Here is a 14876-nt window from a genome sequence, read left to right on the forward strand (position 1 = left end):
GGTGCCATGAATGCTAAGGCTAGTTACCATAGCCACTATTAATGGCAGATAAATGATTTTCCTGTAACATTAAGTTTTTTCTCCACCATTATTACGTTTAGCAGAGAGTACACAAGGATGTTTGACAGCGCTAAGCCCCTCCTCCTTTCTCTGATCGGCTGGTTTTGGTCGGGAGCGGTTCATTTCTTCAGACAGTAATAGTAGCTCAGGTAAAAGATGGAGGACATCGACCTTTTCACAGATTGTTGACAGTAAATATGTAAAGACATTTTTTATAAAAGTTACATAACCCAGCTTTTAGGTCTTTACTGTGTCAGTGAGAATAAAAACTTAATTTAAACTAATAATTTATGTTTAGCTGATTTACTTGCAGACTTTACTGTGCTTTTAGCTATTTCTGCTGTTCAACTATATATTTTCCAAATACTGCAAATAGTTTCTGTATAGTGCTTTAATGCATTAGTGGTACAGGAAGAAGGTTTTCTATTATTCTGATAGTTGCTCTGGAGTGGCATTAATGCTTCCTAAGTGGTTTCGAACACCAGCACATTTCTATTCCTCAAATATAAAAAACGCCTACCACTGTGACTCTGGTGTATGAATAATGAGTGACAGCGTGAACCGGAGCCAGAGCAAAACCTTCCTGGAGTTCATTTGTACGTTTCTAAGGGGAATCAAGTCACGCCTCCCGTCGCAGCAGAGCTCCGTTTTCCTGAAAGTGCAGCTAATGTTTCGTGTATAACCTCTATCAGCGCTCTGATTCTCTGAACAAAAGCAGCACCTCTTTGCTCTGTGATGTATACCGAGCCGTCGTCTTCTTTTGTTTCACTTTCAGATGAGCCGTGCAGCGGAGACAAATCCATCTTCTGCCAAATGGAGGTGTTAGCAAGATACTGCTCTATTCCAGGCTACAACAAGCTGTGCTGCGAGTCGTGCAGCAAGCGCACTGGAAGTTTGTCTTTGTTCTCGGAGGCGGCGGAGGTGGAGGAACACCTCCGCTTCGGATCAGCGTCCCAGCTGCTGGAGACATTAATGGCCAACGCCACCGGCGGCGGCAAGCAGAGCTCTGGAAAAAGCAGCGCTGCAAAACGCATCACAACCCCAGCGCCGCTAAAGAAAGTCCAGCCAAAGATTTCCAAAGCACCCAAGAGAGTCCCACGAGATTTAAACCTCACCCCATCGCTCCTCAAGGAGCCAGAAGGTCAAAGGTCAGGTGGTTTTATGGGGAGCCGGTGGCCTACGTCATACTCTAAAGTTGAGAGATGAAAGTGAAGCGTGTTCCCTTTAGGACTCCTCATGGACAGTAGGTTTTCCTGCCTCACCAAATACACCACAGAGAGTCGGAAGGTGAAAGGAAAAGTGCTGGTTCACTTTGTGTTTATTGATATCATCGCCCCCTGAAATGGACTTTAAATACAACGCTGACATTCCCAGAGAGCTCTCTCAGTCTTTGAGCTGAAAGAGTTCAAATAAAGGCACACATGATCCAAAGGGAATTTTGTTCAAGTCAAATTACAAAACGAAACTGAGAAAGAGGTCTCTGTCAGTTTGTTAGTCTGAGTCCAACATGTAGTTTTCCAAAGAAATTGCTGCTTTATTCAAAACACAGCATTGAATTCTGGATTTTGGTCATCTTAAACAATCAAAACTTCAGTGAGATGTTTGTTAAAGTTCCCAAATTTTTGTTCTGATTGGTTTATTTTTCAGTTTCTGTCAAAAATAATATGAGGGCCCCTTAGCAGGAAAAGCCAAGTTCACACTGTGCAACGTTCATCCTTAATAAAACCTGTGGTCTGCTGCCTGCAACAGACATTTTAAGACTCCAACAACTAAAAACGACTTATCACAAACATTAAGAAATATCAAAAGATTTAGAAATTATATCTCATCTCCTGTTTTTAGTCTGAATTGTTTTAACACAGATTTGTTTTCTGTTTTTTGTTGTCGTATGAGTTTAAAACCAATCATACAGTCTGTTTTCTTTCGTTTTAATAATCTCTTAAATGGGAATATATGTATTTTTTGAGTTTTGAAATTGAGCAGTGTGAGCTTAAAGGTTTACATTAGGCGCTTAATAGACGATGAAGAAAATAGCCGCAGCAGACGGAGCTAATTAAATCTCTGAAAGGGAAAATTTCAAGCTGCATTTGTGAGGCGAGAAAAAAGAAAATGTTTTGAACTGTTAATTTTTATATTAGACATAGTGGCACTGCTCTTCTTGTTTGCTTACTACGTTTTTTTTTTTTCTGGAATGCCTTAATTCACAAAGATGTGAAGTTTTAACAAAATCTTTAACTGCCATTTTTCTTGCCAAAAAAACTGAAATATTTAGAAACTTGACTTGGTCAATAATGAGAAGAATTTACATAATAAAAAATAATCAAAACTAACATGAAATGCTAAATGTTAGCTTTGTTTTGTTTTGTTTTTTTGAGATGTGCTGCCTTTTAATTTCTATGACAGTATTTCTACAGTTTTCTGTAAATACCACACCTGAAAATATCAGTATTACCTTGAGAAATCAAGAAAACTTTGAAATATTCCCTTTTGCTAGCTTAGTGTGGCTAGCAAGTTCAATATTGGTGCTGTTAATATCAGAAGGAATGAAAATTAAGTTAAAATATTCAGAACGAACATACATTCTGAATATTTTCTTGTTACAAATATGTTTTTTGTAAGTTTATGTTTTTATAAACAGTGGCACCCTCGATTCTAGAGCTAGAGACGGTTAGCTTAGCTTACCGTAAATAACTCTAGCTCTTTAAATTAAAAAAAAAAAATTAAATCCAGCATCTGAATAAGCCGCATTCCCCAAGTTAGTGCAAACAATAAATAAATTTGACTTTGGTTCCACTGTCAAAAGCTAATATACAACATATCACTATTATTTCATTTTTCAAAAGCTTCATGGTACAAAGATTAGCTTCCTAGATACGTCTGCAAAAAAACATGAAATTTCTGCACAGAAGAGTTTAATTATTTCATGAATCATAAACATTGTTGCTCAGTAAGACTTGAAACATTAAAGAAGTGAATCATACTCACCGGCTATCGGTCACTCTGCTTGTGCTTGTTTGGACTCTGTTTAGACATTTTAAAATGCTCCTAAAACAAACATAGTTTCACTAAATTCTCATGAATATTTCTGGGAGATTTAGCTCCACATTGACATGATCACATGACTCTTGCTGCAGATTTATTGGCTGCATTGAAGTGAAATCCCTGATCCACCACATCCCAAAGCTTGGAACCAGAGGCTGTTAAGTTACAGTTTTATGCAGCATAAAATTGAGTTTTTTGGTGCTAAAGCAACAACACTTAATAGGTGCTATGGAGTCCAACATAATAGACAATATCGCCTCACCCCATTAAACCAGCAGCAGACTGAACTGTTGGCAAAACCAAATCCAGTATCATCTGAATGTCTGAGCTCAAATCATGACTTACTTCTAGAAAATAGGTTTTTAGTTTGTATTTGTCCAGTTTTGGTGAGCTTGTGCGATTTTAAACCTGTTTCTCTTTTTAAGCTGATAAGAGTCAGATTATATTCCATGTACCTTTGTGGCTAGAAGGGCCTATTTGAGCTATCGTTCCCTTCTTATCTTCTTATCTTCTACTTGTTCTTTTCTGGCATCAACCAGGCCTTTTTGTCCACATAGCTGCTACTTATGGGGTATTTTCTCTTTTTCTGGCCATTATCTGTAAATCTAAAAGATGGCTGTGCCTGAAAATCTGTGCATGAATTTTCTGCAGTATTTCTGCAGTTTCTGAAATACTTAGACGATCCAGTCAGACACCAACAACTATGCCAAGTTCAAAATCCTTTAAATCCTCATTTTGTTCCCCATCCGAATGCTTAGTTTAAACTTCTGTCTAGATGTCTTAATAAATTCAGTTTCTGCCTTTTTGGTGACTGATTTGAAATTTGAGTTACTGAACTGGTGCAGCCAATCAACTGGCCAGTGATTGTAAGTCTCATCTGATTCGAACAAAACTCTTGTTCAGATCGCAAGTCTTAAAGACTATTTGAAATATCCTAAATGAGGTTTTAATTCACTTATTAGAATATGTATTCTTACTAAATTAACAAACTAGCTTCACCTGTTTTTAAAATGACAAAACATTGTTTTGTTCTGTGAAATGATCCACCAAGCACCTCTCTTTTTGTTTGTTTTTTTGACCGTTTTAACAAGCCTCTCTTTTTGACAGGAAGTGCTAAAAACTTGGCAGAGACATACATTTCGGATGTGTTGCTTTCTGACTACAACCAGCTATTATTTCCAAAACATTATGTAACAGCTCATATGAGAGACAATACATGAGCTGCCTTGTATGCAGGCATATTAAAGAAGTTCATGTGATGTAGGTCTAAAAGTGATGAAATGAAGCAATGCTTTTTTTTTGGAACATCAAGTCCCGTTGCCTCTGTAATGTGTTGGGATCAAAGATGTTGGATTATGTTCTCAGCCTTGTTTTCTTCTTGCTTTTGTTTGTTTTTTTTAGTGCCCCAAATTGGTCAGATCATTATTCACTAGATTAATCAGAAAGTAGGTCATGCCATCAGTTTCACTCTGTTTCCAGCTTCCAGCATGCTGAGGTGAGTTAATCTTCACCACTGGAAACAGCTTTTTGTAACTTGGCTTATCTGGGGACCAATTTGTATGCATCTTATACTATTTATGTTACAGTGTTAAGTTCATTGTAATGTGGTGCCAGCATTATTTTTCTGTTTCACCTCATCTACATATTCCATTAAAATGAATGTCAGATACGCTATAGAGTATAAAATTAAGTTATTGTTAGAGTTTTCAAATGTTTTTCTTTTAAACATTTTAAGGTGCTGATTTTTTAAATCAAGGATTTTCTAATTTGCTAATACTTTGTGATAAAATTGATGAAGGGCATTGGACTGGTGCTTCAGGAACCAAAGGGCTTTACAGAGGAGAATGTGCTTTTATTTTTTTTAAATCCTTTATAAACATTTAATTTTTGTAGGAAATAATTTCACTTTTATTTTCCTCAACTTTTTTCTGTTCAAGTATTAATGCCGAGCTGTTATTATTGTTATAGGAACCCGGATATTTCAGCTGTTGAATAAATAGATTTTATTTTACTGCGTTTTCGGGAATTAAAAGTACAAACATGTGGACCAGAACAAAAAAAAACTGTTCAACCTCTACTAGAAAGAATTTACTTGATACCAACTTAGCTTGAATAAATATATTAACTAATTGAATGGATTTACAATAAAGACTGACACATTTCAGTCGAGTTATTGTTTCAGAGCTTGAAGAAAAAAAGTCTAGAAATAAATACAGTTCAAAAAGTCTGCGGTCAAGTCTAGGCTGATAAAGTTCTGTGTTGAACGTTTAATTTTTTTACAGGATAAAAGCCAAACTAAGCACAATAAGCTGGACTTTCATCAGAATCCTACTGTGTATGAAACCTTTTTTCTCCTAGATTCTTTAATAATCGCTTTTTTATGGCGAACTGAAGTTCTGCAGAGAGAAAGCTAATTTATTTCTGAAAAGGATTTCCTAACTACCACCATGCATCTGACTGCAATAGCCAAAGACACGGTTTTGTGTTTTCAGCAAATAGTTTTCAGCTTTTCACACTCACTCCTGTGTGCCAATGTACAGTGAGACATGTATATAGCATTGAGAGCATAAATATTTATTGAAAGTCAAATGGTTCTGCTTTTTTACAGTGAGTGCAGTAAACTGCAGCAGGTACATCATGGAAACCGAATCACCTTCTTTTGTCATTCAAATAAATAAATGTGATAGAATAGGAATGACTTTTTGCATTTAGTTGTAAATATACATGCTCAGTTTTGAGTCACTTGTCAGAAGGCTGTTTTTTTTTTTCTCAGCTGTTTCGTAGATGTTAAGAATCGTGACTGTTCATCACAGCAGCATGTACTGACTGATCAGAGTTAATAAAAAAAACTAGTGTTTTATGCTTTTTGACTTTTTATTTCTTTTGTTTTACATTTTCCTCCCCAGTTCCTTTTTAATTTTGCCTTTAAAAGTTGCTGCTAATGTTCTAGAGAGCTTGATAATAGTGTAGTTGTAGGTGATAAATGACAATCCCTGAGCCGCAGACAGATGCTCTAGCATAGGATTCTCCATGTACTGTATCGACGCTGTTGTTTTATCCGTGCTTTCAAACACCGTTCGCTTCTGCTCTGTTTTGCTTTGTATTGTTTGTGTAGATGGAATTGCACACTACTGATGCTGTTTGTTGTACTGGGGAGCACATAGCAATAAAGGATTTGATGAATTAATGTGATTCCTTGCTTTTACACTTTCTGCACAATGCGGGGGTTGTCAGAGAAACATCCATTCTTCTCCTTGCAGGGTGGCGTCGGGGCTGGTGGCTCACACCAGCACCAGAGATTGGGTCTTTATGGTTGTTTTTAATTATTTAAAAGGCATTTTAATTGTGCAACTACTTGTAATTGTTGCCTTTTCTGCCGCTTGGCCAAAAATTAGCTTTTACTCACAGTGGAACTGTCCTTGTTAGATAAAATATAAACTAAAAATGTTAGTCTTAAGATATTGTCTCTTCCTTCCTGCTAGCCAGAGGGGCCATATTTATCCTTAAGACAGGAGTCAAGACTTTGTTATATCCCTGCTTTCACCATTTTCCGCTTGCTGGTTTTTGTTTCAAGCACCAGAGATTTAGACTTACATCTTTTTATTATTTTTTTTCCGCTGACAGATGCTCACTGGTTGAAGAGAAAATCCCGGAGAATCACTCGACTGTTTATCGCTTTGTTTTTCATTTTAAAGACCCTGAAATCGAAGAAATGAAACAACAGTCTGTTTTCTTTCCTATAAATCAAGGTGTTTGCTGCGCTGTGTGTCTTAAACCAGCTGGCATATGCAGAGCTGCATTATAACCAGGCTCTGACTATTTTTATATCCGTACAATAGAATCAGTAGCAGGAACTCAGAAGGTCAAAGGAAAAGGTTTAAATTGTCTATGGGCCCTTTGGCTCAGAAGAGAAACATTTTAACAAAGGCTGTTGAATATTTTAACATTATCTTCCTACTGTTCACCAGGTACAGACCTTAGGTTATAACTTCTTCTTAAATAAGTGGGAATATCTTTAAAATCACATTTTAAATATCAATAAATTGAACATATATACACTGTATTTATTCTCAGCAAATACAAAGATTACATAGTATAAGCAAGTGATGTAAATGTATGTTAGGTAACAAGTGTTTGTTTCCTGCATTCTTTAGTTCATCTCTTGATGAGAAGATTAACTTAAATTTCATGCAAGAATTGGACGTCTATATAATTTATTGTAATAATTCAGTTCAAACAATAAAGCGCATAAATAAATAAAAGGCCCAAAAATGTCAGCCATCTTGAAAAAAGACAGTCATTCTGAAATTCAAGTTGCTGATGGGAAATAAAAAACATACATCCTGAGGGGATTTTTTAACAGCAATATGCTCCACTGTGGTGGTTCATTAACTGTAAGTCATAATCATCAAAATTAACGACAGCTGACACTTAAGATACATTGTTGAGTGTAATGAATCTTTATAATGAGGGTTTCACCTTTTTAAATTTAATTTCTGACATGAGTGAACTCACTGATGATAATCTAATTTATTGGGAAGCACATAATGTCTTCTCATTGCTTTTTATTTACCAAAAGTGCGTTATTTCCATGGTGGCTATCGAAGATCAGCCTGCAGCAGCGCTGTGTGCTCATCTTTGCTGGTGCGTTACTGGTTTTAATATCCTGTTACATTTCCTTTCTTTGCTTATCTGACGAGAAAACAAGAAGGATGCAGTTAGCAGAAGAACAGTTTGCCACTCCAGAGTCACTGTCACTGTCTTTTAACATCATATCACTCGTTTTCCTTCTAATTATATTTGAGCGCTAATTAGGAGCCGCCATGATTTTTTTTTTCTTCTTTATTTTGGTGAACCCTCACCAGGCGTCTGACACTGAGCCAGTATCCCCTAGTCATGACTGATGAGCTGTTATCCTTTCAGCTGGCACACTTGGAGCTGATTTGCACATGGGTGGCTCTTTTTGGCAATTGCTGCAGCAACGTGCCGAAAGCCAAATGTCCAAGAAGCCTCAGTGTGATATCGTGACTGTAAAATGTTACCACCAGAGTTCTGGAGTGCTTTTTCTGTGAAGTATTGCAGCAAAATGTTGATTGCATTTCCCTGCAGTAGACAGTCTAGCTTATGCTGTAGAAAAGACAGAGTAATCTGTCTCAAAATGTGATTTAAAAATACATATATACCATTGCTAAGGGGGTAAATGTCAGTGTTTGAATGGATTTAGCTGTGGCATTGCATACACATTAATTTTTTTTAACCATTAAAGTATCAGATTCCTCCTTTTGCTGTGAAAACCTGCTCAAACCACACAAATACAAACAGTATTGATGCATATAAAATGCATCAATACTGTAGCATTCAAACAATAAAACAGATGGTAAGGCTCATAACATTTTTTAGTTTAAGGACATTTTGCAGTTATTTCCATAATTTAAAAAAAAACATTCAAAACTGTATTACTTCACTTTTTTTCTCCTGTAAAGTTGCTCTTTAAATTTACCTTACGTTAATAAAGTAGAACCTCGTCTATTTGCAGCTTAGTATTCGTGGAACAACTCATAATAATTATTGGCCAATTTTATTTTTTTTTATTTTTTTGGAGTTAAAGCACCTTAGTTCAAGACTAGGAAGAATGTAGTTAGATATTACCTCCTGTTGTAGAGCTAAGATGGTTTCCACTGTACATATTTATACATATTGCAGCTGCGGCAATTAATCAAATGACTCAAAGAGCTCTTAAAAAAAGAAATCTTAAAAATTAATCGAGGCTTTGTTAAATAATGCTTTACAAATTAGCGACTGTGTTCCGGCGGTCGGACTATTATTTGTGTTACACAACGCTCTCATTTCCGCCAACCAGCGGTGGACGAATGCTAAGTGCTATTATTAGTAGCTATGGAGGGAAACGGCGACGGACGGCAAGTAGCGCGGTCAAGAAAAAGACAATAAGTATTAAAAGTGTGGGATAATTTTACTCTAAGAAGAAAAAAATGTCATAGATCAGTGTGTGTACTGCAAACGGAACTGGTGTTTCCCAACAGGACGTCCTGGATCTCAGCAGGAAACATCATCTACAGCATTAAGCTCCTTAATGGCTGATAACAGGTGACAAGTTTGTTCCCTTTCCAAAAAACTCTTAATCTTAGTACAGAATCTGGCGTGGAAATACATTTTTGCCTGACCTTATATGTATTTGCTGATTAACTACAGCAAATATTAAAAAATGTAAACTAAAAAGCCAAGAAAAAAAAAAAAGATTAGAAATATTTATTTCATGAAGGTTTTTAATACTTCAAACTTGAGACAAAGTGATTTTAATTATATAGCATTTTAAATAATATAATTTTATTGTTAAAAAACTGAATTGTATTTTACTAGCATTTTCTCTTTCGTGTTTGTTTTGCTAGCTTGATTAGCTCCTAAAGAATGGGGCCATTTTTAAAATTTGATTACTCATTTAATCGTCAGAATAATTGATACTTTACTCAATCACTTTGCAACTGTGCTAATGCACGCTAGAGTTTATGTGGTGTTTTGACTATTAAAATAAGCAATGTCAGAGGGGTCTCAAGTATTTGGATTTTGTCCGTTTGGGGTTGTTGTCCATAGTCCCCCACAAATCCTAAACCCTGCAAAAACATAAAATATTAGCAAGAATTTTTGATCCAGTTTCTAGTGCAACTATCTTAATACACTTGAAATAAGATGAAACTAACTTAGAATTAACTTTTCAGCAAGATATCAGAGCTGGTTTTTAAGTAAATAATTTCTTAATACTGATGAACAATTACTAGTTACACTGGCAGATTATTTCACTGTGAAATAGGAAAAATGTCTTGCTAAAAGTGAAATTATCTGCCAATAGAATAAGTACTTCTCTGTGTGTTTCCATAATTTACCAGCCTTATGTTTCAACTGCAGAATATTTTATTGAGAATGTTGGGGCGTGTTAAGTGTCATATCTGATGCACATTGTTCAGGAAGTACTGCAGATTCCCTGTTGTTTGAGTCTCATTTTTTTCACGGTCAGAAATAATGAGTTGTGATGTTGACACAGACAGATCATCTGGCGAAGGTTTAATAGCTGATTTCCCTGTCGTCGTGGTAACGCTGTGGATTCAGTGGGAAAGGATGATCCTTCTCATATCGCCGGCCTCCGCGGAGTTCCCAGCCCAGGCAGGCAGACGCAGAAAGCAAACATTTGCATGACAGGGTATATAAATGTGAGTTTGCAAAAATGAGGACTGAAATCACCAAATATTTTTGACAAGCTCAACTAAATCTCAAGCTAGAATAATCAGATTTTTTTTATTAACTACACCAAATTTTTTTTAAATATCTAAAGATAAATATTTTTTATTTAAAATCTCAAAAAGTGTTGATCTCAGTTTGAATAAATGTGTTGTTGGGTTAATTCTCATGTTGATGCCCTTAGTGTCGCTGCAGCTCTGTAAACTTGTGAGAAAGAAGCCGCTCACCCAGATCCATCCTGCTCCAAACTCTGGCTGCCGTCTCATGGTGTTAATTGGTGATGCACTCTGAACAACAGGCTTTTGTCTCAGACAGTGTAGGTGTTGGATAACACTCTCCTTACAACGTGGCACAATTAAGACCAGGAAGATGCTCACTATCACACAGATGGCCCCTATTCAGTGAAATTTATTATAATTTGTTATTCTACATACCAACTCCTATTAATCTTTATCCAAAAACAAATCATTTAGTTATTTTCTTATCTATTCTTTTTACATGAATGTGAAGTTGTTTTTTTTTTAGGTTTTCCTTTCATATTGTTGAGTATTGATGTTTATGTGAGTTTTCAGTATCATTATCAGGGTTCTACAGATACTTAGTCTTTTAAAATGCTTGAATTTCAATTAGGTGTTTTCAAGGTTTGGAAAGTGCTCGTTTTGTAGTAAAGCCTAAATTTGAAAAATGTTATTTACAGTTGAAATTAGATATTTTCTTACATCCAATAAAAAAAAATTTTTTCTCATTCCCCTAAAATTAAATCAGACTGAAGCGTCTTGTTGTAGGTCGGTTAGAATTTCGCCTATTTTCCTGACCTATATTTTTGCCTCGTGTCACTTTAAATCCAAATAAGCTGCTGATGGCCACGCCCCCAACTCAACTGGAAAATTGCTGCAAACAGATGCTCAATTATCCAAATATACGTCTTTGACAAGCAGAAGTAGAGCATCCTGCACAACCAACAAGAGTACAACTAGTGGTTTCTGGATGGTAAGTCAATACCAAAACACTTGTCTTTTCCAGCAGCCATTGTGCAGTGGTAAAACCAGCTGACCAAACATGCTGACTTGTGACGTTACATTCCAAAGGTTTTTGAAACAGCTCATTTTCCAGACACCAAAAAACATGAACTTATTCCCAATAGACGGCTGGGTGGGTTTTTTTTTATTTTGCTTCGGCTGTTTTTAGAAGCAGTAGAAACTCAATTGGAAGTACAAAAAATGTGCAAAGTGTGATTTTAACCATATTGATGTATTGATCTTTAATTGAGGTTCTCTTTCTTTGTTACAGGGCTGCACAGTGGCGCAGTTGGTAGCACTGTTGCCTTGCAGCAAGAAGGTCCTGGGTTCGATTCCCGGCCGGGGTCTTTCTGCATGGAGTTTGCATGTTCTCCCTGTGCATGCGTGGGTTCTCTCCGGGTACTCCGGCTTCCTCCCACAGTCCAAAAACATGACTGTAAGGTCAATTGGTTTCTCTAAATTCTCCCTAGGGGTGAGTGTGTGTGTGCATGGTTGTTTGTCCTGTATGTCTCTGTGTTGCCCTGCGACAGACTGGCGACCTGTCCGGGGTGTACCCCGCCTCTCGCCCGGAACGTAGCTGGAGATAGGCACCAGCAACCCTCCCGACCCCATTAGGGACAAGGGTGAACAGAAAATGGATGGATGGATGGATGGATTTCTTTGTTACATGTGTTCTGTGAGTCTTAACAAATCCAGACTGCAGTTTTTTTCATTTGGTTTTTTATGTTTTATAACAGATAACACATCTTCGCAGTTCTGAACAAAAGAGAAAAAGCTTGAGGTTACATGTTATTATTGAACTCAAAAGCAACTGTGGCAACATTTTCCTTTGGAACATTTTTACCGTCTGTCATAGCAAGCTAAGCTGAATCTTTCCGGTCTGTTTACAGTCAGGGTCAAAAATGTAAAGTGGTAAAAAATGTTTCTCATTCTCACATTCTGAAAATGTTAAACTACGCTGCCACCAATTGGCAATCCCACAAATGTTTAAAAGTTTCTTTCTATTCTCAAAGTAAAACTTGCATTTTTCCATCTGATAATTACCAGGAGCTTTATAAATACCAGCTGCCACAGAAACTGCAGACAAGTGGAGACAAGAAATGCATAAAAATAACATTATTCTAATTGGCTCAATACCCATTTTTACTTGTAGAGTGTCAGGAAGGTTTCGCTGACCTGCCTCTATATCAGGCGTCTTAATTAAAAGAAACAGAAATAAAATGCCAACATGTAATTTTTCAAATGAAGAGTTTCACATTTACGTCATCATTTTTCATCTGTGTTTATATTTAATTAGCTAATATTGCTTCACTTTACCATCTGCTTAGCATCTGTTCTGCTGTTAAGATCTACAGGCAGGAGCAACTTTTTTATAGCAATTAAAAAAAAAAAGATCCAATAATAAGTTAAATATGCACTTTGGTTAACATTTCAAAAAAGGTTGTGATTGCCTTTTTGACAATCACAAAGGCAGGGGACCCATCATTAAGCACCGGTATCAGATTATAGTTTGGGATTTTGAGGGAGTAGGAACTGCAAAAAGTAGATAACATGAACACCTTTAGATCATTTTCTAATATTCTATTAATTAACAATGACAATGTTGAATGTTCACTTGTTTGGACTCAGAGTTTGAATATTATTTTAAACTGAACTTGCAGGAAATTGCCAGATATTTTAATTTCTCAAGGTCAGAGTTAATGAGATCTGATACCGACACAAACAAATCATTCCCTCTGGGTTTCACAGCTGATTTCTCTGTTGTCGTGGTAACGCCATGCACCCAGTCGAGGAATGCCCGAACATCCTCATGTCGTCAGCCTCTGCAGAGTTCCCAGCCGAAGCGGAGGTCCGTCTCAGTGGCTCAGGGAGAAAGCCAACATTAGCGTGACAGCGTCTACAGCTGACCGAGTTTGTAAAAATAAGGACTGAGCAGATTTTCATTTTCACTCGGGACTCGGGATGCTTTCTCCACAAGCATCCTGAGTCTGAGTAACAAGCAAATACTTCTGACAGACGCTGGCTCCGTGAGGACGAAGATATAGAGGCGGATCGAATCGGCGGACGGTTGGACTTTCGAAAGAAAGGACCGACCCAAAAAAAAATCCACTGTCACATTGATGAGTGAAACAGCAACCCCTGCTTTATGGATGCACTTACTGATGCCTGCAGCTTAAGTGACAAAAAGCAGACTAATGCAGGCTCATAATGTCCCAGAAGTTGGTGCTAATTAATTAACAGGGCTTTTGTCTCAGACTGTGTGGGCGTCAAAGAACATCATCAACACAATACAATGAAGATCACAAAGATTTTCACTCACACTGAAAGGCCGCCCTTCAGTCGTTTCTGAATCAACTCCAAATTTCAATCACAAACTCATGTATTGACGTCTCTTTGTGTCATCTAGACTTTTCAAAATAGTTTTTTTACATAAATACAAACTCTAGTGTCTTTGAGCAACTTGTAAAACTTTTCCTACCTAATACAGCATGGATTTTAGAGACTCCTCTTACCACTACAAGGGAATTTTATTTCTAAGGCACATTTCATTAACAGGAGTAATTCAAAGTGCTTCAAGAGATTAAAAAGAAAATAAAACAATAAGCTAGCAAAAAGCATTACACTGCAGTGGCAAAATAAGGGAAAGTGCTGGAAAGTTGAAAAACAGTTAAAATCGATTTTAATCTCTGATTTAAGGGACTTCTTAGGCAGATCTGTGAAGTGGTTTTATAAAGTAATGGCACCTTCACACATTGATTTGTTCAAAGGATTTTTTTATTGCTTGGATTTGTTCATATCATCAGCCAGTGATATTGTAGCTACCAAAGGTACTAGCTAGCATTGTTTATAATCCGATGTGAGAGCATGTAGATATTAAATATAAGGGAACCCAGGACTGGACCTTGGGGTTCCCCACATGTGACTTCTGTCTGCTTCGATGGGAGGTTTCCTATTGAAACAAAGAAATCCCTGTTCTTTAGGTAAGTTTGGAACCAACTGACTACTGGAGTGGAGAGTCCGACCCAACTCTCCAGTCGTTTCAGTAATACGTCACGGTCAGCCGTGTTGAATGCTGCGCTGAGGTCCAACAGAACCAGCACTGTGGTTCTCCCACAGTCTGTATTTATACGGATATCATTGAACACTTTGACGAGTTCGGAAACCAAACTGAAACATATAAAAGTGGTTTGCCATCGTTAGTTCCTGGTACTTTCCTGGTCCTTACTGATTACTTTCCTGGTAGTTTGAGGCTCTTACCTATAGTTGCTTTCTTTTACACTATTATAGAGCTGCACCAAGTTCAAAAATGTTGCGATGGTGATATTGGTTGCAATGTGTGCCTACTTTCTTTCCTCTGTTTCTCATCTATTCTTCCATTGCATACCCATTTTATTTCATCTGAATTGTTGCTAAATATAACAAGAAAGTCACTAAGTTACCAACAGTGGTATCACTATTGTTAACTGGAAACGTGCAGACCTGACCGGGGAGCCGGTCTGTCAT

At 37.0% G+C, this 14876-nt stretch overlaps 1 protein-coding gene and 1 long non-coding RNA gene across 3 annotated transcripts in view; both read left to right on the forward strand.

The window, feature by feature from the left end:
- Window positions 1–6289, forward strand: part of adamts3 (ADAM metallopeptidase with thrombospondin type 1 motif, 3) — a 160715-nt gene extending 154426 nt beyond the window's left edge. For both annotated transcript variants that reach the window (XM_028032943.1, XM_028032944.1), the window contains exon 22: window positions 836–6289. In XM_028032943.1, the coding sequence (XP_027888744.1) occupies window positions 836–1266 (431 nt within the window). In that variant the 3' untranslated portion in view covers window positions 1267–6289. The remainder of the gene's footprint in view (window positions 1–835) is intronic.
- Window positions 6290–8942: 2653 nt separating this feature from the next.
- LOC114154154 (uncharacterized) lies at window positions 8943–10340 on the forward strand. Its single transcript, XR_003597504.1, has 3 exons — window positions 8943–9060; window positions 9144–9207; window positions 10160–10340. It is a non-coding gene; the product is annotated as an uncharacterized LOC114154154 (long non-coding RNA).
- The last annotated feature ends 4536 nt before the right edge of the window (window positions 10341–14876 follow it).

The sequence above is a fragment of the Xiphophorus couchianus genome, chromosome 12 (genome assembly GCF_001444195.1).
Source record: "Xiphophorus couchianus chromosome 12, X_couchianus-1.0, whole genome shotgun sequence".
Taxonomy (NCBI): domain Eukaryota; kingdom Metazoa; phylum Chordata; class Actinopteri; order Cyprinodontiformes; family Poeciliidae; genus Xiphophorus; species Xiphophorus couchianus.